At 37.3% G+C, this 27,489-nt stretch overlaps 1 protein-coding gene across 3 annotated transcripts; it reads right to left on the bottom strand.

Moving 5' to 3' along the window:
• Positions 1-27,300, bottom strand: MARF1 (meiosis regulator and mRNA stability factor 1). 3 transcript variants are annotated; one of them, XM_074919020.1, is made up of 27 exons: positions 27,225-27,300; positions 25,710-25,917; positions 23,453-24,127; positions 22,260-22,434; positions 21,432-21,658; positions 20,413-20,530; positions 19,499-19,671; positions 18,297-18,728; positions 17,598-17,767; positions 17,333-17,494; positions 16,403-16,589; positions 15,501-15,679; positions 14,474-14,554; positions 13,933-14,169; positions 13,024-13,143; positions 12,500-12,675; positions 12,044-12,264; positions 11,176-11,318; positions 9,789-9,922; positions 9,085-9,287; positions 8,364-8,591; positions 7,358-7,588; positions 7,037-7,249; positions 6,190-6,250; positions 5,950-6,090; positions 4,747-4,917; positions 1-4,194 (listed from the first exon to the last, which is right to left on the bottom strand). In XM_074919020.1, the coding sequence occupies exons 2-27, from the start codon at positions 25,854-25,856 to the stop codon at positions 3,962-3,964; spliced, it is 5,238 nt and encodes a 1,745-aa protein (XP_074775121.1). In that variant the 5' UTR covers positions 25,857-25,917; positions 27,225-27,300; the 3' UTR covers positions 1-3,961. The 3 variants fall into 3 exon arrangements, with proteins under 3 accessions (XP_074775121.1, XP_074775122.1, XP_074775123.1); XM_074919022.1 differs by having other exon boundaries at positions 2-4,194; positions 23,978-24,127; XM_074919021.1 differs by lacking the exon at positions 5,950-6,090.
• Positions 27,301-27,489: the final 189 nt, after the last annotated feature.

Below are 27,489 nucleotides of genomic sequence, written 5' to 3'. Positions count from 1 at the left end.
ACAAGATTAAAAGGAAGGGTTACTTCCAGACTGATAAACAGGCTTCATCAATAACACTCAGTTTTCAGTTGCTCACATTCCTGTCAACAGCTACACTAAGCAAAGCCAGGCCATGTTTCTTCCTCCAAGCAGTTTTTCTCTCCATACCAAAGTCCTGAGACTGTCTAAAATACATAAAGCGATCTCTCCTTCATGGCCAAAACCAAAGTCCTCAGCCTATTCTATAAAAAGATTGCTTGCTTTCTTACTCTTTCACACTCAAAAGCTTTACTTTGTCCAAAGGAAAAGCCTTTTGTCAGCCTCTCTGTTCAAAAACTTCAAAGGTTAAGGAACAGCCTCATGTTCTCTGTTCTCTTTGAGAGTCATGCTTCCTATCAGCATTATTTCACATTACACCTGAAACATCAGTTAAGTCAGTCACTTCAGCCTTTGTCTGGCATTAAGCCCAAGTCTCTCCCTGTTGGGCCTTTTTATTTTTTTAAAAATTACAGTTAATAGAAATAGGAGTTAAACCATAGTTCACCATGCAACTACACTCCGTCCTGTTACATTATGGCAGACAAAAGAAGCCACATTAATTTTAGAAAAAAAATATCAAGTTATTTCCATCATGACTTTTAAAAACTTGTTATTAAACAGATGGCTTAACATGAGAATGAAAGAAGTGGGAATGTTTGCTACATGACAACAGAAGAACAATTAAAATCAGACTCACCTTTTGAAGGTAATCACATACCAGGTGTTATGAGGGATTTTACTCATGTATACTTAAAACATTCACAACTACTGAAAGAATGAAATTAGAGTGGTGATTATACAGTTTGTGGTGTTGCTTAAGATGCTATAGAAAGTATTTATAAGTTTCCTGCCCCTCCTTTTAGAGTGATATTTATTACACTATTTACAGAGAGTTTCCAGTGAAATAAGTTCAGGCAGTTGCTTTAAAATTGTTTACTGAACAAGCAAGTACCCTGCAAGGTCAATTGAACATTTACCTGCGGCAGACCAGACTTTTACTCTAGCAGACTGTTCCACTTAACAGTTCCATTAAGTGAGAATATGTAATAAGACCACAAGAAAAAAAAAGTCAGGAGTAGCTCAACCGTCTCCTTCCTTTTGTCCATAAAGCTGTCAGATGACAGAGAACACCAATTTAGTTGCAGATTTATTTTTTTTATTATTCCGTTAGATTCTGAAATAAAGTTCAGAGCACTCTAGTGAAGCTGCAAAGTAACTAGCTTGACAGACTTCTAGTTTCTGGATAATTACTATCTTCAGCAAGCTGGAAAACAAGGCTATTATAACTCAGAAGTGACTTGTTCACTTTACTGCACAGTAACACTCCATGTGACATTATTCACAACAATTTTAACACTTCTAAGTGGGACTACAGCTCAGGAAGAACACCTTACTTGCACTGAACACTCCTTTCTCCATCTTTCTCTTCAGGCTGATAAACAGTACAGTTTCCTTCTAAAATAAACCCTAAACATTAGGTTGTATGAAGAGCAGTAATAGCTATGGAGTACATATGTTAACAGCTGAATTGCAAAAATTGGGAGAACACTCATTCTCCAGAATAGCAGGGTGTGGATTTATGGTGTTTCTTTGGTTTCACTAAATCCCAAGTTTTAGCTCTCTGCTGTCTGGAAAATTGAACTTAATGTGACACTTCAGCAAGTTAATGATTCTAGACAGGTGTGGGGTTGGGTTTTTTTTTTTTTTGAGTCTTCAGACAAGGACAGGAGTTATGCTTGCTTGAAAATTTTATTGACACAACTGTTTGGTCCCAACACACAAAACAGCACTTGAGCCACAAAAGAAAGTGTCCAAACAAAGTAGACAGCTAAGAAAAGAAATTTTTTTCTCCCTCCCATTCCAAGAAAAAGATAGTGCATAAATTGAGGGCTTCAGTGACATGAATCTGAAGTAGTACATTTCATTGTTAAATTAAAGAATTTCATGGTTGTAATGCTTTTAAATCTGTAAGTCACATCATTCATTTAACCCTTTGAATAAAAAAATATATTGCAATTCAATTAGCTATTTTGTTACACTATGAACACAACTTCTCAAAAGTATTATTCTATTACTTTCAAATAGCAATTTCATCAGAATCACACATGAATCCAGAAAAGATATGCTGACCTCCATAAATGGTATAACCACCACACTCACTTTAACAAATACCATTATTTTCCTCTGAAGCAAAAACCTGGTTTTCTTTAGTACTCCAGATGACTTGTAGCTGCATCCCATAAGAATGTAATTTCAGGTTGGTCTTTTCTCCAATGCATGCTTTTCTGAAACAAAGATCTAGACTGATCAGTGTTAACCTTATCAAACTTAAGGTGAAAGCAGATGTTCTTGCATTTAACTCATTAAAAGCATTCCAAGAAAGCTTACTTCTAAACTTCTCTTTCTATAGCAGTATGTCTGTAGAGGTTTACTAAGGACTCAAAATACTGTACCATAATGCTCAGAAAAACTTCCAAGTGTTTCTCTGCACTCACAATGGCTATAAGTTCACTACTGGTAATACTTCCCTAAATTTAAAAGATTTCCTAACAAAATCTGACTAGTAAAATTCTGTCTATAGCCATTATTCAGTGGTATTTCCTGTTGCTGGCTGAGAAATTAGAGCCCGTGTTCCATCTCTTGTATATTACAATAGAACCCACCCCAAAAAATACTCAGTCGGCCAGTGGAAAACCTCTAGTATAGGTTCTTTCAATGCTACAAGCAATTTGTTTGCTGCCTGGCAAATACAACCCATTGTAAATGCCATGGTTACCCAGAATGGGTATAAAGTCTCATACACCGGACATCTCTGCTAACTAGAGTTAAGGTCATCCACTGATTTTACCCCTCTTTCAAAGCTGGCCCTTTCAAAAGCCAAAACAAGATACCACAAATGGAAAAAAGCTTCCAACACTAGGAGTAAGTTTTAGAATAAAACCAGACACAGCTAAAAGATAGCACATCAAAGAATAAGCTTCCCATTTACTCAACATTCTTAAAAACAGAAAACAAGGTTAGGCATAACAACCTTAGCATTTCCACATGTAGTTAGAACTTTCCTTACAAGTGGAAATAGCATCAATACCTTCCATCACAAAACATTTTAATAATACCAGCTCCATTATCTGTAATTTATGCATTAAATGCATATTTCAGAAATATCAGAATCTTTCTAACTTCTTTTCTAGACACAATAAAATGTGTGTGTCTGTATCTTAAACTCATGACACCAAGACAGACTTTTCCTTAACAAAATCCAAGCCAGACTGGAACTAAATATAAAAGAGAAGCTTATAGCATCAGTGTCCTAGGAAGCTCCTAAATGGAACTGAAAGCTACAGAAAACATTTAAAACAAGTTTCACAAAAATCCACATAATCTTCTACAGACATCTTTAGACAAAAGAATTTCCAATGCAGTTACAAGTCATCTGAGAGGTCAGAGAACAAGCTTCTCCTCTGATATACAATCAACTCCATCACTCTTGTAATTTCAGGTCAGCAAGTTAAAGTTTCTCAACAGGCTTTTGAAAGACAGATCATGCATTTTATTAATACTGTCTGAAACAATACCAGTAAGCAACAGCCTATAGAATACAATTGTGCTACATGTATGATTAACACCACCAACGAGGCTTAAAGAAAATAAAATCTGTTCCATTTCAGTTGAATTAATGTTTTGCTTTTACTGAACACACACTTATGAAAAACTGTAAAATTTAAGAATAATTTAATGAATGCCAGAATATTTTTTTCAAAATAATAGAAAAAATTTGCTCTGCTAACAGCTGTGTTCAGTTAAAAGAAACAAAATCTTCACAGAATACATTAAATACAAATTAATTCTTCTAGGCCTTTCATTAAAATACATAAGGACTAGCAAATAGCTTTACTTTGTGCAGAATCCATCGGTATTTGTCTTTCACACTAAAAAGAAAGAGTTAAAGCTTGGTTACAGGTGCAAGTGAAAAGTTTGCTGCCAACTTCACCTTGTTTTTGTGTTGCTTTTTGGCTGGGCTGTCCATTGCTTCCTTGCTTAGATGGGTATCAGAGGACTGACAGGGAGGCACTGAAGCATTCTCCGTGGTGTTAGATACCACAGAACCAGAGGCTAGTTTTTCTTGAGCTGTGGTAACAATTCTTTGTTTTTCTTCTTCTGTTAAAATCATAATCTCTAAAATAAATAAGACAACTCAACTTATTGATGTTCTGTTCTTAAAGTAAAGAATCTTCTCTGGTAATAGGCAACAAAATATTTTAAAATAATCTGTCAGCCTGATTTAAAACCAGGAGATATGTCATGTTCACCTCTGCAGCTGATGTGATGTTTGTTTCTGGCTCTGTCTACATCATGTGCTATTCAGAAGGTTTAATTTAACTCTCACACATTAAGTCTCTCAGTACTCAGAAAAGCACTATGAAATTACTGTGGTGAAGAGTTGCTACAGGTTGGCAAGAAGCCATTTTAGCGGTGGATAAGGTCCCTATAAAAATTCACCCCAGAGAATCACAGTAGGGTGCTCAAGTACTTAAAGTCAGGGTATTTAAGTCAGTACTGAAGTTTCTAATGGAAGACACTTGCATTTCCAACACATCCCATGGTACAATATATATGCATGGATTTAAATGGAACTTTCTATAATCAACCATTTGTTTAATGTTTTATTTCCCAAATTGTAGGAGTTACCATCCATAAGTAATACAACATAAGCAAGCAAACTCTTACCAGAGAGGGGTGCAGGGCGTTCCTCAAACTGAATGAGGTCTGCAGACTCAAGAACCACTGGATCAGGTCTCAGTTGTGGGGATGGTAGGCAGGAAGGGACTGGCTCACACAAGAGGTCAACGGGAGATGTATTTGTGAGGCAAAGAAGTTCTTGCTCAGTTTGACTAGAAACTACAAAAAATAAAAGAACATCTTTCAAAGTATCTGTAAGCTGCAAAAGTGTCACTATTTCAGAGCTAGTATATGTAAAGTCTTCAAAAGTGATTCTGAGGATTTGAGAGCTATGTCGTATTTGGAATACTATCAAACTAATTTAATGCTGAATGACCTCAGATTCATTCAACAGTTACTTTGCTGGCTCAAGAGCATCTAACTAATTACAATACAGCAGACAAAGCAATAGTTAAACCTGTTGCTTGCCTAAGTAAATATACCCCTATAGTAAAACGTGGTGTTTGCCAAACTTGAACAACAGAACAGCAGCTGAGGAAACAAGTCCTACAGGAACAGTCTTTAACAGAGAAGGGCTCATTACCAGACAACTCCCCTGCAGACATACTAATATCCTACTAACTGTTTATGTACTACACATTTACATGTCAAAATTAAGCTGAAAGCTTCAAAATAAAGTGATTTGCCCTTATTAAAAGGGACAAGCCTAGACTTCTGAAATAACTCAAGAACCATTCCACAAGTTCTCTGCAGGTAGTAAAAGACTGGAGACCACAGCAAGGTATGAACTATGACGTCACTATTTCCCAGTTATTTTTATTTGGAGGCAGATTTATACCAACAGGACTGCCATTATTATTTGCAAGTAACAACACAAAATCAACACAAAAACACCACAAAAGAGCATGATAATCTCATCAGAATACAGGAGATGTTTCCAGCAGAAGCTGCTACAGACCATCTTCTCTTATTAGCTTTATGGTTATATACATGAATTTCCACTAAAACCCATGTGAAACAGTATGTTAGCAGCTACATATATACTGACATCTGAGGAAAACAGACGCCCTTATCAAGAGGACACATGCCTAACTACATACTTTGGAAGAAGTTCAACAGCGTTCAAGCCATAAAGCATTTCTGCAGAAGTTCACATTGACTAACTCACACAGCTTTCCCCATGCTGTTTTGATTACTCTGCGTATTTCCTCTAAGATAGTAAGTTCCTTATATAAATCAATTTTGCATTACCATTGCTAGGTGTTCCTAGACTTAGTTCCATTGTTGAAGTAGATCCTGGGGTCTCCATAATATGTCCATTATTGTCGGCAAGTTGATTTCCATGATCATCCACATGATCAGCAGGGGGAAAACTAGGTGAGCTAAAACGAGCTACAAAAAGGCAAGTTCATTTGGTTCGTTTACTCAAGTCACCTCTTAAAAAAAGAAAAAAAGGAAACCAAGATACTGCTTAAAATTGAAATGGCTTACTTTTCATGTCATTCTTTAGTACCACAATTCTCTTATGGCCATGTCCTTTAATCCAGACTACCTATGGAGAAAAAAAAATAGCAGAATTAAACATCAGCGCATAGTAAGGTCAGAGCCTAAGGTAACTTATTTTTTGCCTTTCATCTAGCCTTGCAGTGACATTATTTCTTAGCAACATGATTTAGTTGACTCTTATTTGTACCACACTACCCAAGTAAAAGCTCTGTCTCAAAAGAACTGATGCCAAACTATTGAACTAGAAAGCGTACTAACTATATTAACAGAACTGTATGTTCAAACATGGAGTTGCAGAATTCCAATCTGTCACTCTCCAGAAAGAATAATTTAGTTAAAGGAAAGCTTATAGCCATGAACTGAGTTACCAAGTTATCCTAGAGCACTTCGTACATGGGTATAAGAAGATGCCACAGCAAAATTCCACTATGTGGAACTTCTGACAATGTCCCACAACTCTTGGTTCCTAAAAATCAATAATCTACCCTGATCAAGATGAAGCTTAAGTATTGTACAGTCATTCATTCAAGACAGAAAACAATTATCTCACTTGATAGAGATGCTAAGGATATTTGTGGCCTCACCGGGAACAGCTCTTAAGAAAAATCTGACCAAAATGTGTAAAGAAAAAAAATAAAAAAATAAAATAAAAAAAAAATCTTTCCTTATTACACAGTCCAGATTTCCAAGAAGCTATTTAAACCGGTCTAAGCCTCCTTGGAGGCTTACTATTCCAGTAATTCACACCAATTAACAGAAACCACAACTGTGTAACTACTTTTAATCCATGCAGAAGTCTCAATGTAACTGTGCAAAACAGAATTCTTCACACCTGTGGAATTGCTCCTAAGAGCTCTTCTAAATTGTTGCATCCATATGCTTTAGGTTGCAGCACTTCTCCTGTGTATTTGCTATATGCTACTGGGAACTCATGAAGAAAAATCTGTTGATAATGGTAAGTGTGAAGTAAGGACCTTACATTCTTTGCAAACATATACAGATTTGTAAGCTTCACACATTCTTCTGCTGCACCATTGGTAAAAATCTATTAGAAAAAGAGAAAGAATTAGAGTGTATACTTCCATATCATCCTCTAGTTATAATAACTTTTCAAAGTATGAAACACACCAGAAAGAAAGAAGAGCTTATATACCTCAACCAAGTAAGGCAGACTCTTCAGGAGTTCAGTTAAGGTCATAAATCCATATTCACATGGATTAAGTGAAGTACTATGGGTTGTTTCATAATGCTGTTTAAGCTGTTCAACGGAGAGAAAGGATGTTCCATCCCAGGACATCAACAAGACTAGCAATTGGGCAGTAAGAGTCCGTAGAGATTTTCTATTTATCAGCTGAATTTGCTTGCCAGAGTCTGTGTCAACAACCTAAAAAAATGAATTGGGAATGAGACTAGGGAAAGTGAAGAGATTAATTTATAAATTGTGTAGCTGGGGTTTGTCTGAGCACAGCTGTATGAGATACCACATTACCAGCATCCCATAGCCACAACACAGGAAAAAGCAGCTTATTACACAGCAATATTTACTTTAAATATACAAAAACCTGTATAGCAGTTTCTGTCCACACGTTAAGACATGATTTTACTCTTTGTTCTAAGCCAGCTGGACCTGACTGAGCTCCAGCCTGAACACCAGCCATTAAATTAACAGAACTGGAGAAACTAAACCAGTATGCCCATGTACACATAGATGTAACCTTTCTTTTCCACTGACATGTAACACCATCTATGGATTTACATTTTGATCAAAGCCTCAAACCACAGATCAAAACTGTTAGGAATATAAAATGTCAGGAACCTGATAACTACTATGGCTATCAAGAAACCATTGCTTTTACACAGCTAGAAGTTAGGTGGGAAAAACTAATTTGTATTGTTAAAATAAGCACCACTTCTTATTTGCTAAACAAGCATAAGTTCTCCCAGAAAAAGTTAAAAGGTTACATGAGAACATGAAGAACATCACAGGAATACAGAAGCTATATTTAAAATCCCTTTGTAATTTCCCTCCCCCCAACTTCATGAAATATTGTTTCTGGAGTACAGTACTAAGCACACTGAGACCTGTAATTTGATACAAGAAATTCCTTAACAGAACATTACATACCTTTTAGAGGGATAAGTTAAAGATAAAAGATTACCTTTACAACATGGCAAAGTTTTTGCATTAAAGCTGAAACTGAGCTAACATCATAGTCATGAAGACGCAGTGTGTACCCAAATGTTTTACTGTACTCTGTCAGTAAATCAGTCATCATGAGGCAGTTGTCTTTCTGAGACCGCAGCAGTTTAACAAACTGGGCAGCAACTGCTTTGACTTGTTCCACTTCTGTGAGTGTGAGAATTTTCTCCTCCCCACATTCCAATACCTACAAAACAGAAGTTATATTTTATTAAAGTGATTTACCTCGTCTAGATTGAAAAAAAAAAAATGTAATCTGCAACTGAAATTCAGTGCTTGCAAGCAATCATTTGCTATGTAGCAGGGCTCAGCTACCTCAAGATACCTACATAAGCAAGCAAAACTATGCAATTTCTGAAATACAACAAAACAGGCAATGAAATAGTTATTAACCTTTTTTAAAGCAAGTTTAAACACAACTTTAATGAAATTTAGCTCTAATTTTGATGTACTGAATTTTGTAAATATAATCCAATTTAGAAAACTTGAATTTGTTAAACTTAGCCTGAACATGCTAAAAACCTTGGACATTTTACCAAAACAACTATACAAAAGACTTGCTTAAATACAGCTAACAGTGTGAGTTATAAACTGTGCACTGGTGAAGTTGATGAGGAATGATGAAACAGTTGTACAGATCTCAAAAATGCTTTAGTACAGCTTAGAATTTTAGAACTTACAAGCAAGACATCTGGTATGGCTTCAAAGAGTTCAAGTAGTTTTGTAAAACCATAGTAAGCAAGTTTGCACTGACGACCAAAGTGGTGGTGATAGGAAGGAATAAATTTATTGAAGGGCATTCGAAAATGGGGTTGATGGCGCAGTAAGTCTACCACCTCTTTAGAAAATTGTTTGGTTCTTTCAATTTCTTCTTGTGTACGTTCTAAAATTAAAAATCAAAGCAAGAGCTATGTACCAACACACTTATAAAATGCAACAGGATACAATTAAAAAAAATATGGTGATTGATTTTCAGCTAAAACACGTATCACACCAATTCACTATTTTCTTCTACAACTGAAGACCCTTACTAAACTTACATGTTTAACGTCCAAAATAATCAGGTGATCAGCACTTCAGAAGATGGTAGCTAGCCAAATACATTGGTATTTTTACTGTGCGGAAACAACCCACTAACCATTCCACAGAAAGTTTAACTATACACAGAAGTAGTAACATTATTTTGTGGTTGTTGCCACCTGCTTGCCTGTCTGTTCCATTATACATGTTCTAGAATGACAAATTCTTTATTTGTTAGAAGTTCACAACTTAGTTATGAAGGCAGAAACACAATTATCAAAAAAACCATCTAAGTCTAGTACAGTTTTAAGATAATCAAAGAACAATTTCTTTGGCACAGTAAAAAAAAAATACAGGGACATACCTCTTTTGGGAATACAAATTACCATTTCATTGTCTTGCTGTGACAAACAGATGGTTGTATCTGGAATTTCTGATATAATATCAGCCAGTTCACACACTCCGTACTCAGTAACATCCCAGTCCTTTGAGAAGCACCTGAAAGTTTTAGAAAATTATGTAATACAATTATTAACACATGCTGCAAAGGCAAAAAATGTGTAAATTGAGAGAATAAGCCTGAAATCCTAAAAAATAAGCATATTTTTCATACTGGCAGTAATTCTAGCATGTGAAACAAAGGGGAAAGTATTCTTAATTCAAATTGTCTATCCATTCTAGCCAGAAAAATAAGATACGCTGATGGTTAACATAACACTGGAAGAAAGAGCTCTGTGTATCAGCCAGCTGATGCCTCAAACTAGTTATGGTAAGTGACAATATGAAATAGTATTTTTCAAGTTCAGGTTATAGTTACATTTTCTTAAATCACTTATGTCATACAGCTCCAATATGGCTACACTTTCAATGGTCTGTATTTGCTTAATAGAGACATATGCTCTTCTTAAACAATATTCAATCTCAAGAGAAGGCAGAGACCATTATCACAGAAAACACCATATTAAGGCTCACAATACTACCTAATATATTAAAAGGTATTTTACTCTCCCTGGCTCTTCAACAGGAAGATCTCAGAAGCAAGAACATTTCACATATATTCTTACTGAACAAATGGCCAGAGCTGACTACAATGGAGATGCACATTTACTAGATTTAGAAACAACTAATAATGTATTTTTGCCTATAGTGGAAACATAAGCAGAAGAGTGCATTCCCAAAAAAGAAGCTGTTAGCACACACAGCACCATAGCACACATGCAAAAGCAGAACACATGTAACACTGGGATGCTATGGTTTTCTCAAAGTATGTTAAGTTTTACTTTTATCTTCACATTCAGGAAAAATTTTTCAAAAAACCCTAAGCCCTTAATTTTTGCCATGCTAGAACAGAATGTTTTTCCTGGCAACAGCAAGACATTCTGTGTCACTGCTAGGTCCAGTTAAAGAATTATCTATTGACAATCAGCCCCTCTAAAGAAAGCTTAATGCTAAAATTTCCCTTTAGTGTTCACGTTAATGTGCCGCAACCTACTTGCAGTCATGGCTTCAAAGAGAACTAATGAAATACAATAACCATTTCAAACTCCAATAAATTTAAATGAACCTAGTACTAAAGGAAGCAGTAAAGTCTGCCAGAGAGCTTTTGTTTTTACTAGGTTTGAGCTTCTACATCACAACGAAGAAGCAATAGAGTTTGTACTAAGTGCCGACTTCGCTTGCACTAGGTTTTAAAGCCACTGTTGATAGATATGCCCTGCAGAGTTGTTCATATTTTGTTAAAGATAACTTACCAGTGATAAGCCTGTAAGAATTCCCTCACAATAACTTGCTTACTAGCCTGGGATTTGAGGAGCTTCAATAAGTCTTGAGTAAAGCGCTTCACTTGAGCTCTGTGCGTTAGAGTTAACAAGCGTTTGGAACCCATACCAAGAATCTGAAAGAAAATTTGATTTGATCACTCACACCTAGCACCCTTAGTAATTTCTTTTAAAATGTGTTTAGAAGCCAGTTCTACTATAGGTAGGCTAGAAATAAAAGATATAACAGAGATAATGTTTGGAAAGGCAGCCTCATGAAGCCATACGCTTTCTGTACCAAAGCATATGTCATCAAGAAATTAAGAAATTCTTCCTCTATGAGTGCTATTACAACTGTTGTGAATCTGTATTGGTTATTTTAAAAGTCTACAGCCAACGGGTATTCAAAGTAGTAAGCTAATGAGACCATAGTTGGTTTTTTTTGTAACATAAGGCCAAATGAGTTATTTCACACAGAAATCCTTCAAGTCACAGACTACACATCACAGCCTAACTTACAAGCACTTAGCATTTGCAGTGTTCTTATGATGAACAGTGCAATTATAACCTTTTACCCAAGCACTGCCCACAGGCTAAAAGCAGCTTCAAACTTTATCCCAGAGGCTTAGATTAAATAGTTAATTCCCTCAGAAGGTGGTTTGTAAGGGTGGAGACGACAACAAACCAGAAACAGCATCTCAAAAAAAAAAAAAAAGACAATTACACTCCAAGGTTCATCTAACCATATCTTTCAAGGTTAACTAGGTAATTGTATAGTATCTATTACACAATACCAACCAGTAATTCAGATAGTTGAAGATACAATTCCCCAAGTTAAAAGCAACAGTGCCATGTAACTCACTTGCAGTACATGAGGCACTGCTTCTAGCAGCTCCATTAGTTTAGAATACCCATAGTCAGACACACGGCACTGTTTTGCAAAGTGATGATGGTATGTTGGGATGAATTTACTGACAGGTATGACGCAGGACGGTTGGCTTTTAAGTAGATCTATCACTTCTCTACTGAACTGAATAAGTTGTGGATTACCTACAGGGCTCTTAGAACGTAGAAGCCAAGGATCTGCAAAAAACAAAAAAAAACAACCCCAAAACATATTACTGAACCTTTCATTAATATTCTTCCACTAAACACTGCACTTTATAACACAGGCTAGAGCACAGGAGAAAGAAGAATGAACATTCAACTTAAACTTCTTTATAATGAGAAACTTAACAACTATGTTTACTTCATGCTACTCTTCATCTCTTTTTAGCAGAAAGATTAGTTCAGAAAGAATTTTAAATAGAAGATTTACCTGTAGTAGGAGGTGGTGGTTTGTTATGTATCCATTTAATAACTTTAATGCCATTTTGGGCAGTGGCAATGTTAACTCCAGGAACACAGGTAATTAGATGTTCTAAAGGAACACCACCCTTGCCTTCTGGCACCACTTCAAGATCACTGAACTCTGACATATAACAATCAGGAAAACTTTGGAAGAAAAAAAAGCTTCCATTAAACACTAAAATACCACTGTAACAACTGCCCTAAAAATATAATTATTTTGACACACTTTCTGAGCAAGAAGCTTCAACAGCTTATCAACACATTACAGAAGTCTTCATAAAATGCACATTTTAACCCTGTCTTTCTGCTTAACAAGATTCAAGAAGTAGTAATTTCGTAAGACACTTATTTGCTATAAAAGGTATCACCTTACATAAGAACCAGAGTTTTTATACAACAGGTAGTTTCAAAGCATTACAGCAGCCATCAATAAAGTTTTAAATCTTTAACCTATCAGCCCTTACACCAAAAGCCTAAATTAAAACACTTTACCTCAGTAAAGGCACAGTACCCTCATGAGTCTGTAGAAGACTGTGAACTTGGGGAGCAAATGTCTTCAGAGACAAAATCACAAAAGGAATTCTGTAAGAATCTGGATCAAATTCATGCTCACTGTAAAAACAAGAGGTTGAAGTTTATATGCTCATTCTACACATAGCTTTAGCATAGTATGACTGTGCTCACATACACACCCATAGTAAGTGTTATACTATGCGCATACAATATAATGCTACTAGCTGACAATACCACTATGTAGTCACAAGCAACTTCCATCTTTTCTTCTTCACAGGAATTAAATACAGCTACAGCAAACTTCCAGAAGACAAGCAACACTGAGGACCACATTTCTATCATTACATTAAAATTTTTAAATTAAATGGTAGCAGCACATACCAGGTAGTTAAAACCAAACACCTATAACTGCTCTAGTAGTACAACCTGGCTGCTGTTAAGTAAAACAAAAAAACTTAATATAAGGCTTCAGCAAATCTTCAACCCACTATGAATCACTTACTAAATGTAGCTGGAGGACAAAGAATGATCAGTTCCAGCTATAATTACATAATAAAATTCTGGCTAATAGAAATCTATAGTATGTATAACCTTCTTATATACAGTGGAAGGTAGTATATCTTTCAGCATCTCCTTAAGAGGTATTTAATCTTGGCAATTGTGCTAGAATACAATCTTACCTGAACAGACTGATCCAAGAGAATTGCCTAGGAACATAATTGTGCCATCTTACTATTTTTTACCTGACTTATTCTTGTAAATACATATAGTATATAAATAGTGACTGGAGCACACTATATGAACATATATACCTCAACTCTAAAATACCTGTGTTAAATGATATTCATATATTTTGTAATGTTTTTTAGTATTTTATACACAGCTTACATAAAGTCTTTATTCAGGCAATGCTGCTTACAAACAGGCTCGTGATATTCCAGCTCTTCAAATATTATTGGACTACAGTTTGTTGATGAACCATCATGTGACTGTGACGATCCCAACGGACTCTGCCGAGCTTGGCTGCTGGGTAAGAGGCACACCAGCCGCCCACTCCCTTGGTCACGGATAGCCACAGTATCCGTTAGTTTATACAGGTCTGATACAATTAACTTATGACCAAATCTGAAAAAAAAGTGTTATAAACACAGTCAGAGAAATGCAAAAATACATTTGTTGCTTGAGAAACAGGGAATTATTCTATGCAAAATGTTAAGATAACTGATCTATTCATCCCAATGCAGAAAAATGAATACTGAAAGTACAACCCTCTAAGAAAGGCCAGTGTTACAGTCATTGCCTCTGACTAGATAATATGCTGCAACATCTAACAAAAAAAGCAACATAATTCTCTAATTCACTGTACAGTCACGCAAGATCATATTCTTTTTAGAAATACTAGAGGAAAAAACAACAGCTAAGAACTTACTTTTTTTCATAGATTTCTGTGAACTTGAACACAGGCAGACAACAAGCAGGTGCATCCTGCAGAATGGACATAGTTTCTGAGCTGTAAAAGAAGTTTTGTAACGTTAGCACAGAATTATTCTGTTAGTATTAGTATCCAGCCCAAACTGGTGAGTTATTTACAGATGCAATTTAAGAACTATAAAAGTAACAGGACAAATTGCATTCCCCTGCCATCCCAACACTACAAAAGTTGACACTTCAGATCAGGGGAGTGCAAGTAGTAACATTTCTGCTAACTTATAGGTAATGTCTCTGAAGGAGTTGCATCTTTTGTAAGTGGTGATAAGATTTTGAGCATCCACAAAATGCAACATTAAAAGCGGCAGTATTAGAAGCTACCATCCTGGTCATTACATTAATACATCTGAATAGGCTTAAACTAAAAGACAAGAATAAAATAAAGTCATAAATTATACAATGGCAAATAGTGCATAACTTTAGAATACTCTACACCCCAAGCACTATTTTTACTGGAGCTTTCTGTGAAAAAATGAAGACAACTTTTATCCTAATGCTTTCTTTCAGTAAGGAAAAAATGAAAACAGAAAATACTTGTATTCTCACTAGCATCAACACTCTAGTTCTGTCATCTTCCACATAGAAAACAGATCAAAGAAACACCAACAGCATTTAAACTGTGTATTCCATCCTCAAAGAGAAAATTCATATGCACTTTCTTGGAGAAAAGAAGAAATAAAAATGCCAAGCATAATCTTATCTCAATAACTTAATTTGTGCAGCTGAGTTATATCAGTATTATGAGAGAGCAGTGGCGAAATTAAACACTATGAAACAGAGATCTAGTCTCTTCAGATGCAACTTAAAACATTAGTATAAAAACGCTGAACTGTAAGATGAGCCTAGTTGTATTTAATGCATTCATCAGGTCATAACACAGATTTTATTTGCTCAGTATTTTAAATCGTCTCTCAGCTACTAAATAACTACCTGCTAGAAGATTAAGAAGATGCCAGAGTGCTTATTACCTAAGTAGAGAGAGTGATTTACTAGCAGCTCCTGTTGCTAATGAGACTTGGATCCTTTTACTGCCAATTTTGTATCTGTGAAGAATGCTGACAGCACTGATCGCTTCTTGCAGATTTTCCATCTGAACTGTGGCCTTCAGCTGGAAGTCTGTATGATGACTAAGCTCTACACTTTTTACCTGAAAGGAAGAAAACACCTTATACATTTACCACAAAATATTAGCCCAAGGTAAGCCTACACAGGAGCAGCACAGTCTTGCTTTGGCCCTGAATCAAATACAGTGCAAAAGGAAACCGAGTCTCATGAACCATGGCCAACAGGAAAACGCAAACAAAAACCAAGTGCAACGAGCCCTAGCCAAAGCAAGACCATGATATTCCTTTAACACGATCATCCTCTTCCCATGCAGAAGATTATGCCAGAACAATATTGTCTACAGATCAGACAGAACTAGGACCACTGCAGAAATGACCTCTCCTTGCATAGTTGCTTTTTCACACTCCACATCTGGTTTTGATCACTTCTGATTCAAAACAGTAACTCAGTTTTTACTGTGATTTTTAAGCTGGTATTAGAATTCAGCTTTACAGTTTAAAAAGGTTATGCAGTTAAAAGTCTAAGTCTCCTCCCTGCATGACTAAGGAGCCACTTACTAAGATTTTTATATACAGAAGTTCAGAATACCAGATCTATGAAGACCACAGGCAAACTAAGAACCTAGTACAAGCGATGGTCTGGTCTTTTTAAATGAAAAACACAGTATCCCCTTTTAACAAAGTTTAAAAGTCATGTTTGGATAGCTTTCCATTCCTACTCATTTAAAGCTAGACCACAAACATGTCCATAAATACATAAAGAGGAAGTACTTGAACAGTTTTAATAAAAGTATTTTAGGTTTTACCTTGCCATGTCTTGAGAAAATTTCTTGTAAATTTTGCTGCAACTCTTTCCTGGACAATCTGTAATCTATATTGCTGATCTGAATGTCTGCACCATTTGCAAAAGGATCAGGGCAGTCTGTACCACTGGTATGATTTACATTAAATGTGAGTGGAGATGATCTATTTGAGAGGTTTGGAGACATGCTCCTAGGTAAAATAAAAACATTTATGAACTAAAGCAGCTATTGCACAATTCTGATATATACATCTCAAAATTAATCAGAAAATAGACACAGGTCAAGTGCACAAATGCAGGACTTTGAAGGTATTTTTCTAGTGCATATGTGTGCCCAGGCAAAGCAAATTTCACCACAAGCAAAACATCATAACAAGACAAGTATTTCCTGTAAGAAGAAAGGAAATAACTCATATTATGTTTCAGTCATCCAATTTAATAATACATTTGACACCAAGTCTTCTATTATCTTACTAACACATTAGAAAAGTCAAATTCATCCACATGATTTTAATAACTGGCAAAGGCCAGATATTTAAGTCTATGAGAATTTAATGGGCCTGGCTAATCTCCTACTGGGAATGTTAAAGGCACTGAAATTAAGAGGAGTAAGAAGTCTAACACATCTGAAGATCTTTCAGAAGCTTTAAAGACAAAGTTTGCAGGAAACAAATATCACACAGTAAGTTTCAGACAGAGCTTACTCCATCTTATGTTTACATCCACCCTCTTCTAGCTGTTATGCAGCACCATCATGGTTTCCTTTTGCCTTCACATAAATCAGTGTATTAGAGTAATATGCTTAGCATACACAACTCCATATGCAGCTGCCAATGATCAATGTAAACAATCAAATACGATCAATGTAAACAATCAAATAATCATTGGTGAAATCTCACTTCACCTCCCACCCAAATAAGACACAGACACTTACCGAGATGACCAGCAGCTCTGAGACATGAGTAAAGGACTGAGTTGTCTTGAGACCGTCAACTTACTGAAAGCAGAGGGATAGCTGACCTGAAATACAGTTTCATCTTTATCTTTTTTATCTACAGGGGAATTAGTAATGCTCCTGGAAGCAGAGATCTCTTTTCTATTTAGAAATATATATAAGAAAAAGAAAAGACACATTATGTTGAAGAATTCACATTTAAAAAAAAAAAGTACTGAACGTTGGTGTCTATTTTTAAACATACTTCTGACTACTTTTACAGGATGATTCTCCCATTCCATTTTTTTTGGTTGCCAGAGACACAGGAATTGCTGCATTAGAATTACTCTGAGGAGAAGGAATTTGTTCTCTTAAATGTTCTTGCTGGTTTTCAGTATTTCTACTGATGGTCTTTGATTCAAGGCGGCACAGCTCCTGTATGAAACAGATGAAAGGTCAGCATGAAAGCACTAGACATTCCTTGCCAGAGGCTCTCCTTGTGATGGAAAGCTAAATAACTGACAATTTTTCCTTTAATAGCATTTTCATTGGCACTTCATAACCAGGAATCTCTGATTTTCTGTGACAGAATATAGTAAACTGCCAATTAGTTGAAATATTTTTGCTACGCTGTACATCTACCCTACTCTTCCTTAAAACTAGCAAAGTGGGTCACTCTAGATATTATACTCAACACCAACAAAAAAGTCAGAACTGGCCTAAGATTCAAGACTAAATAAGTACCAGCAGTACATCCAAATTGAAGAAAAGGTGGCAGGGAGGGGGGGTAAAAAACAATCCTCAAATTCACTGTCTGCTTTCTAAGCAGATGAATACAGCTCTCATTCTGGATTACTATACATTATAGTTATTCATTAAATAAGAATGAGAAGTTAAAGCTGTAACAGAAGCAATCTGCAGAACATGAGGAAAAGCAAGAATACAGAACAAGGTAGAATAATACCTGTAAACTTTTAACATTTGTGGGTTTGATAGATCCATGAATCTGGAATCCTTTCCCAGCAGAGCCTTTGGTACCAGAAGAGTGATCACTTGAGTCTTTATTGAGGAGGCACAGCTTTGTGTTCTTGTTAATTTTTTTAGGAGACTTCACCTTTTCAGTTCCCACAGAGCTGGAGCTTTTTGTTTCATTAAGTTCTTTGTTTTTAGGAGTAAAAGACACTACAATCCTGTTACCAAAAACATCTTCATTTTCCATGCGTTTCCGAGCCCGTTCAGCACTTTCTTGATTTAAAAAACGGAGAATTGCACTGCTTCCAGAAATGCTCAGCACTTTCCCTCCACAGTTGTCTGACAAACGCCTGAGTCTGTTACTGACACTTTTGCTGTCTCTGTTTGTTGGCAGATTATAAACATATAATAGTGTATGGCATGCCTGTTTAAAGGGAATGAGATTTTAATTAATGTCAGAATATCCTCTTGTTCAAAGCCAGTATTTTTACATTGATTCTGGTGACACATGCTCTCTCCCCACCTCCCCAAGTCATTCTTTTTGCAGCATTCCATTTCTTTAGAAACCATACCAAGGTAGATTGTCAAACACCCATCTCCAATATAAAGTTAGAAGAGACTATAAAGTCCCCGATCAATAGATCAATACCTGGCCCCTTCTCCAGATAAGAAAGCATTACTGTTTGCAACTCAAGAATTCTATATATTCTACACGTGCATGTGAACACATAGTTCAGGAAGTTATTTCAGAGAAAGAAGAGGCCATGAGTGCTGTGCAAAGACAACACAGAAAATTCAGAGGGGATCATCATAAAGACAAAAAACCCCCAAGAAAACAGTAGACAGTCACTCAAAACTGCTAAGGAAGCACCACAGTTGTCTTAATACAAAACTAAGTTCTTACCCTAACTTTCTGCTAGTGAAAGGCATGTAAGATACATTATCTGATAAAACATTTAGTGATAAGAATGTGACCTTACTGTTTTACTTTAATTACTTTATTATTTCATTCTTTCAGTCTTAAAGCAGAAAGCATACATTCACATAGCAGTAACAGACAATGGTCAAATATGCAGCAGACATGTCTCACCATAAAACCACATAATTTCAGGCAGCTTTCCCCCTAAATTAGGGGGGGAAAAAAAAAAGTTGACACTCTGAAATGTCTGTTGCATTAAGAATTAAAAAGCTTACCGGCATTTTCAGCGGTAACCTTGGTGGCAAGTCTGAAATAAATTCTTCAAAACAAATAAGCTCATGAGCATGATGTAAGAGTGCTTCTGAAGCTTGGTTTTTATGCACCAAAATTATCCGAAAACCATGTCGATGTCTCAGGTCACTGAGTTCCAAAGCAAAGTTTACATCCGCTGGAGAGAAAAAAACCCAAACAAACCAAACCACAATGAACAAGGAAACACATGAAAGGTAAAAAAACCCAAACCCCATCAGATTAAACAAACAAAACCCCAGATATCACTTGACAAGTTCTATTTATCATTGAAGATTCCCAGTGAAAAAGCACCAACAGCTACCAAGACTTCTCAATAGACATAATTTAAATCAGCAGTTTGCATTCAGCCTCAGACAAGGGCTTCCTTTTAACAGCAACTTCTAGCAATTTATCAGCAAGGCATTTGACTGGTACTGTATACTTCTATAACAAACATTTGTTTAGCTTTAGGGACAGACCCAAGGCAACACACAGCAATTAAACAGTTGACTGGTTTGCATATTTAACTCTATAGTATGCTGCTATGAGAATGAAAAAAAAATCAGAATGCTTTGAGCAAAATGTATTTGAAAGATTACCATAAGGAAGACTCTGAGTTTTACTTCATTAGCTTCCTGCTGCAGCTGTCTAAGTTTAGACAGTATTTATACACACACCTACTGACACCCAGCAAGATTCCAGCGCTGATTTAACTCAGCCAAGTTCTCATTTTATCTCTACTTTTCCCACACTGTCACTGACAGTATTAATAATTCTTGAGCAATTCAGTTAAAGCTGATTGTAAACACAACCTCTAGAATGTAGAATAGTGTCATATGCAAAAGTGCTATCAAAGAGAGGAACTAAACTCTGCACTGCAGGCGAGTACCACACTTACTTGACACAAGAACCACAGTGGCAGGTGCAGTGTGTGTATCAGCAAATCTCCTAAGACTCTGTCTGAGTTTGTCATCAGCAGCATTCTTTGCTGTAGCATTGATATGTGCAACAGTCACCTGTGGAAATACAGAGACATGCTCTAAAGAAAAACTTGAACGTGAACTACACTTGCTTAAATTTAGTTTTTTCAAAAATAACGTAATTACAAGCTTTCACATGCACCTTTTATTTAGGTAAATTAATGAACACACATGAAATAGAGCATGTATGGATTTCAAACTGTTCTAAAGAGCAATGAACTTCAACTCCAGTTGTTCAGCAATGTCTTAGGGATGACTTCTACTGTTCTGTGTTAAAGAACATAATTTACATACCTTAAAAACATTCCATAAACCCTCATTTGAAATGGAGGGGTGACAAACATAGTAAATGCTCACTATCAATTAATTTTACCTCACATAAGCAGATAAACGGTCAACATGTTATCATATCTTTAGTTTAGGGGGTGGGAAGGGAATATCTGACATAGAAACCTGCACAGAAAGTCGAAAAAAAAATACCAAGAAATGAAAGGTATTGATAAAAAAATATGTAGTGTTAAAGGGGCCCAAATCAATACCACTAATTTACTTGTTCTCACTAATCAGCACAGTATTCACTAACAAAAGTAAAAAAGTTCACAGAATCATAGTTCTTCTAGGTTAATGATTCAGTCAGATTTGAAAGATGACGCTAGAAATGCCACCACCACTTATTACTAGATTAAATCAAAATCCTCTGGGACTACTAAAACTAAAGCTAAAACAGTAATCTACATATAACGGAATGCAGTTCAGTTTTTACAAGTATTACACCAAGGGAGTTCAGCATTCAAGATCCCACCCATAAACTAATTATAAGCTCATGCACTAAACCGCACACAAGCTAACAAAGCTTTAGCAAACAGGAATCACTATTAGCAGACTCAGAGTACACAAGTTCTCAAGCAAGAATACCAAGTCAGTGCTCTTTTGATACCTGGCAGTTGTTTAGCTCCTGAATAACTTCTTTATTTTCTTTACTAATGTCACACACACAGATGAATTCTGCCTCTCTGTGACCTTTAAAAAACTTTTCACGAATCCGCTGTACAACTGCTATAGCTGAACGGCCAGTGGGAACTGAACAGTTCTCAATATCCCAGAAGACTCCAATGGGGGGCAAGTTTTCCAGAACCTGGCCTGTTACTGCAACTTCCGGAGACCCTGTACAGGTTTAACAACACATCTCATTTTAATCTCCAAATACCAAAAGCATTAAACTTCCATGACTTAAGTTTATAACTTCCATAGTAATTATGATTTTACAACTGAAACAGTACTAACACCCTAGAAAGATCATGTAATTGTTTCACACAATGTTTCCCCTCTCAGGAACACTGAAAAAAGCTATATTGTAATTATAAACTTTACTGTATATGAAGTGACAACAGACACTACAGACTAAGGAAATACTTTTCAAAGCATGACTGAAGATAATTGCTTTATATACCACCAGAATGAAATAGCTTCCAAGTCCTTAGACTTTTTTTCTAGGTCTTAAAATGGTAAAAAATATAATACTTAAAAAAATCAAAACTCAATGTAAACAATGCAATGTTACCTAGGTAATCAAAATGGATAAATCCAAGTTATGACTTTGCAAAACAGAAACAAGGTGGGTTGGTTTTGGTTTTTTTTACTGTTTAGCCTTCTATGACTTCATAGAAGTTGCCAGAAAACAGTGCAATTTAAAAGAACTCTTCATGTGCAACAGTATTTAAGGAGGACATCCACTAAGTGCAAGTTTCAAACAAATGTGGTTTACCATATTTCTGTGGTGATTTGCCAAGGCTGCTCGCCAGTAACAAACTCTTCTCATTTCCCGTTCCTTTGGTTCCACAGCCATTACATATCGGGACAGGAACAGGTGCAGCATGTGCACTTGGAGGAGGAATATTTGGCCAGATTTTAGCAGCATCAACTAGGCTGTTTCTGGATGGCTGTTGGGACAATTTTTCAAAATGCATGTTCATTTAGTATACAATATCAACACATACTAATACATGCTAGAAACACTCAGTTTCCCTTCTGCAACAAATTCAAATTCAGATGTACTCTACAAAGTTCATTAACAACAGTATCACTGCATGAAGGAAGCTTCTATCCTAGGGTCTTTCCTAGTATACTTAGCTCTATTTTCCAAACACAAGGAAAGATTCTATTAAACTCTGCACGTCAAGAGGTGCCATCTTTAAGAAGTACTGATACGTATTTGTAAACAAAAACGTAGCATGTGAACTCTGCACAAGTAAGAGTACAAGGTTGAATCACCTCCCTCCTCCTAAAAACAGCAGTCCTAATTCCAAACACAATGAATTCACCATTTAGTTTTTGAAACTAAGACATTTCACTTTTATACTGGTAATTCAAATTCGGAAGTTTAAGTAACACATCTTGAAAAGTGGAGTACATTATTTCACTTGAATACTAACAAAATTCAAGCAGTTCTAATCAGTTCAAGTGTACCAAGTTGCTACTGAAGTATAAATTACAGATTTGGGAAGACTGAACTAAGACCTATCAAACCAAACCAGAACTAAAACATCCTTATAGTAACAGACACGTCACCTGGCTTACAAGTGGATTTTTATTGACCAGGTGCCCAAGGGTAGATGTTAACTGTTGTTAGTCTTTTCTCAGTCACTACTATGGAACATTCTAATTGGAGCTGTCAAGAAGAAACAACTGTCTTCCAAATCCAATCAAAATGCTGCTTGAGTACATCACAGAACCCCTGTAAGCTAAACATTCTGATAGTCTCTTTTGCCTTCCTACTGAACTGAATGTCACCTAAGAAAAAGAGAGCATCTTAAAAAAAAGTATCTGGAACATCTGGACTGTACATCAACTAGGAGGATGCAAGCTGCAACCCATGGAAGCTGGTTTTGCTCAAGTACCATTATTTCAGCATTATTCATATACCATGCTTACCGAATAAGAGATGCAATGTGTACAAACCTTGCTCAAGCAGTCATTGCAGTAGTGAGAGCCCTTTAAACAAACTGAAGGTGCCATGTTTAGGTGCAAAGGGTTGGCGCACACACGTGACGTTAGCTCTGACTGTGCCATATGCTCATCCAAGTGGCCTGTAGCCCCACTTGTGAATTCAGAACAAGGAAAATAGCCAGAAGATGTGCAGCTCTGAAGGGCTGGAAACTGATGCAGTTTGTGCACGTTACCATGACAGGACTGGAAATGGAGTTTTCCACAACAGGGCAGATGTTGACAGGAAGAGACACTGTTTTCTACACACATGCCAGGGAACTCGCTGGCAATGCCTGCCAAATTGCTTCTAGCTGAAGGGTTCTTCAGTGAGGATGCAGACTGATAAGCAAATCCTGACCCTACTTGACAAGTAATCGTCCCAGTGCTTTTTGAGTCTAATATTGTGCCAGGGTGAATCAAGTTACCACCACCACCACCACCACCACAATGCATTTGTGGAGTACAAGACGAGTCAGAGCCATGAGCACAGCAGCTTACTTTCCGGCCAGGTGAAAGCTGTATTTGCTGTTGCTGAAGAGGATGAACATCAGGAAGCGGTACTGCTGGAAACAGTTTAGAGCCAGCATTATGAGGAGATGAAGCATCCTTCAACTCTGCAGCAACTTTCTTGTTCTCCATGTAATCTTTCTGGAAAATTAAAGCTTGGTTACATTCAGATACATAAATAAACCAACAATTTTATAGCGTAAGCAAGCATACTTTTAGACTGTTACAATTTTAACAATAACAGATTTTGAAAAGGGTTATCTTTATGATTACTATTACCTCACTGTCTGAACATGTAAAATATTAACAGAAACATGCCAGTTATGTGTGCCAGCCTGAAGTATCTTGGTATCAGTGGATTTTGGAAGAACAAAACCAAAAAGCTATAAACCAAATAGCAACAGGTCTGTAAAACAGAATTTGAAAAGCAGAAAACTGTCAGGCTAAGGCTGAGAGATACTCTGCAATTGCAAAGCAAAAAAGATTTATTTCTTGTAAGAGCAAACACAGGTGGATGCGATGTAAAGCAAAACAACCCCACAGTTTGGGGGTGTCTAAGTAATCATTTACTGCCACTAGACTATAAAATTTTATTAAAGTTTTAGAAGTAATGCCTTGAAAGACTTTTAAAAAAATGGAAATTACATCAAGCAGGTAAATTACCGAAGACAGAGAAGACTAAGTTTTCACAACTATGTAAGTGCTTTCTGACTACTCTGATTTAAGATATCAAGATGTACAGACATAGAGGCACAGACAGAAATACAGGGGTTTTTTAAATGACAATGGTGAAAACTAAGCACTGTTATGAGAAGCACCACAACAGTCAAAGTCAGTAGAGCTAACCAGCATACAACTCATTGCTCCAGACTTCTAGGTCAACAAGAACAACTTTTATTTTCCAAACAGAATTTCATGCATTTCCTACTACTCAGGAATTAATAACTGATGACCCAAATTCAAAACCATTCCTCTGTATCTGATGCCACATCTTAGGAATTGAAGATGCACTCTGCCAAAAACCTGTTTGGAACTAGTTTATATATTAAATTCCAGAATTTATGGCAGTTCCCTTTCTAACTCCTGACACATAAGAATATCAATACAACAGGATATATGTTTATCTGTTTCCCCCCCGTCTTTTATAGAAAGTGAGACTGAACATGCATGAATGTTTCTTAACAGCTGGAGCTTGCTTAAGTCATTGTGCTGTACTATTCCTTCTATTCCTTAGCACTTTGCATCTTAACTGTATAGAATCAGTTACAGAACAGGAACATTTAAAGAAATGGAAGCAAGGAAAAATTAGACATCCATGAAGGACAGTATCCACAACTACTGTATACTTATAATAACAACTCAGAAAATTCTAAATTTGGCTCCAAGCTAAACTGATAAAAAACTGCAAGTGTGAAGACTACTTCCCTTCTCTTCAGGAATAACTTCACAGAGCTTTCAAGAAGCTGCCTTACACACTTTTAAAGCTGTCAGTTGTCAGAGCTGTAAAGAGTATAGCCTGCCAAGCAAAGCAACTTGCCTGCTTTTACCAACACCGACAAGGGATGTGAACACAACTAAAGACCTTAAATTCCCAGGTAGATTTTGTACTTGCAACAGTAACTGTCGTCTCCGCCCCTCCCCACTTGCCCCCTTTTGTCAGCACTGCAGTTATACCACTCTGTACCAGGTTATAAACTATGCTTTCAGCAAAGCAATGAATTACCGTTTTAGCACTGCAAGGCAAAGACTTTTCAGCAGCAGAAAAGCAATTAGAAAGTTTCCAGAGCCATGGTTTAGCATCATTCTCTTGTTGCTGAAGCCATCCAAACGATCTATTGCAGAGGTTCTCTGTCCTGTTTCCTTCCATCATACAACCAAACAAAAAGGTTCAACATTCTTTCATTCCCCCTTCCTTTCATTCTTCCCACCTGCTAAAGAGAAAAAAATGTATGCTTTAAATAGCTTTTAAGGTAAGACAGAGGAAAAACATTGTGGTCTTATGAATTCCACTACTGCTAGGTCACTGAGCCTGCATTATTTATGGTAAATTTAATTATGCACATGGCCTTCACTATTCCTGTTTAGTACAGGAATGTTCCTCATAATCTGCAGCAGAGATGAAGTAGTCTGAGGAAAACACCGTTTAAGTCCATGGCTTTAACTACAGAATCCTGGAAATGCACTGCTGCTGACACAAAATAATTTCCTAAAACTTTCAGTGCATGCTCCTGGAAAGAGAAGACAGGAGGTTAAGTTTTCCAAGAACAGCTCATCAGTAAATACAAAGTAGGTGCAGCTGAAAGAACTAAACTGCATATTCATTGTTTTTCCATTGGCTAAAAAACCTATATATACCTGTACTAAACACACGACACTTAGTATTTAAACAGAGCTTTAAATTATTAAAATTATTTACAAATACTTCTAAATCTCAAGCTGCCCCAGAGCACACAACATCAATTTAGTTTCAGTGAACCACAAAGCAAGTCGTTTAAGGCCCAGCCACACAGTACCGGAAAAACTACGATTAGCAACGAAGTCTTCTTACTCTCCAATCATGTACTACGTTCATTAGACTACAGTCCTTCCCCTTTTTTGCATTTAATGTTAAACGCAATAATCATGGAATGCATTTCATTGCATTACATTTGCCCCAGCGTTGTTTTTAACGACAAAATATGGGTTTTTTAAAAAACAGAAATGTTTATTCATGCGAACCCTAAGTACCCCAAAAATACATTGTATAAAATATTAAGTTGTAGAACGCTACAACTCTAGAGGATGTTACTTTAAAAAATGTCTGGTAGCACCACTTCGTTTAGGAACTAAAACGGTAACTGAAAAAAATGAAAAGTTACGTTAACCACATCTGTCCGCAATCTGCCCTCTGTGGCTGGCAGCTCCCTGGGTACTCTCCAGCTCGGCCCGGCCCGCAACCCGGGGGGCCACGGCGAGGCCCGACCCTCCCTCTGCCCACACAGACAGCCCCAGCGCGCCCCAAGGCGCTGCCGGGCGAACGGCCGCTCCCGCCCGCGGGGCGGCGCCGGGCCGAGGCCATTGTGCAGCTCCGCCCGGGGGACGGGCTGCTGCCCGCGAGGGGAGCGGGCCGCGTCCCCGCCCGGCCGCGGCGTTCCGCCGGGGCCTCCCCGCTGCCGCAGGGCGGCGGAGGCAGCCCCGGGCTAGCGGGAGCCGGCGGGCCCGGCTTGGCGCTGCTCTGCCCCCGCCCGCCGCGCCTCACCTGAGCCGCCCCCAGCGCCGCCGCCCCTCACATGCCGCCGCAGCCCCCCACACCCCTTTGTTGTCCTCCCTCCTCCTGCTCTGCTCCTTCTGCCGTCAAGCGACGCTAAGCGCCGGAAACCAGCCCGCTGCCGCAAAGACGGCTGTCGTAATGCGACGCAACTCTCGCCCTCCCTCTTCCTCCCGAGCGCGCAGCGGGCCGGGCCGGGCCGGGAGCGATGAGTTTTAAACCTGCGCTGGGCCCGAGGCTCCCGGCGGCCGCCGCC

Source organism: Athene noctua, chromosome 15 (assembly GCF_965140245.1).
Source record: "Athene noctua chromosome 15, bAthNoc1.hap1.1, whole genome shotgun sequence".
NCBI lineage: Eukaryota > Metazoa > Chordata > Aves > Strigiformes > Strigidae > Athene > Athene noctua.
This window is presented reverse-complemented; position numbering and strand designations above follow the sequence as displayed.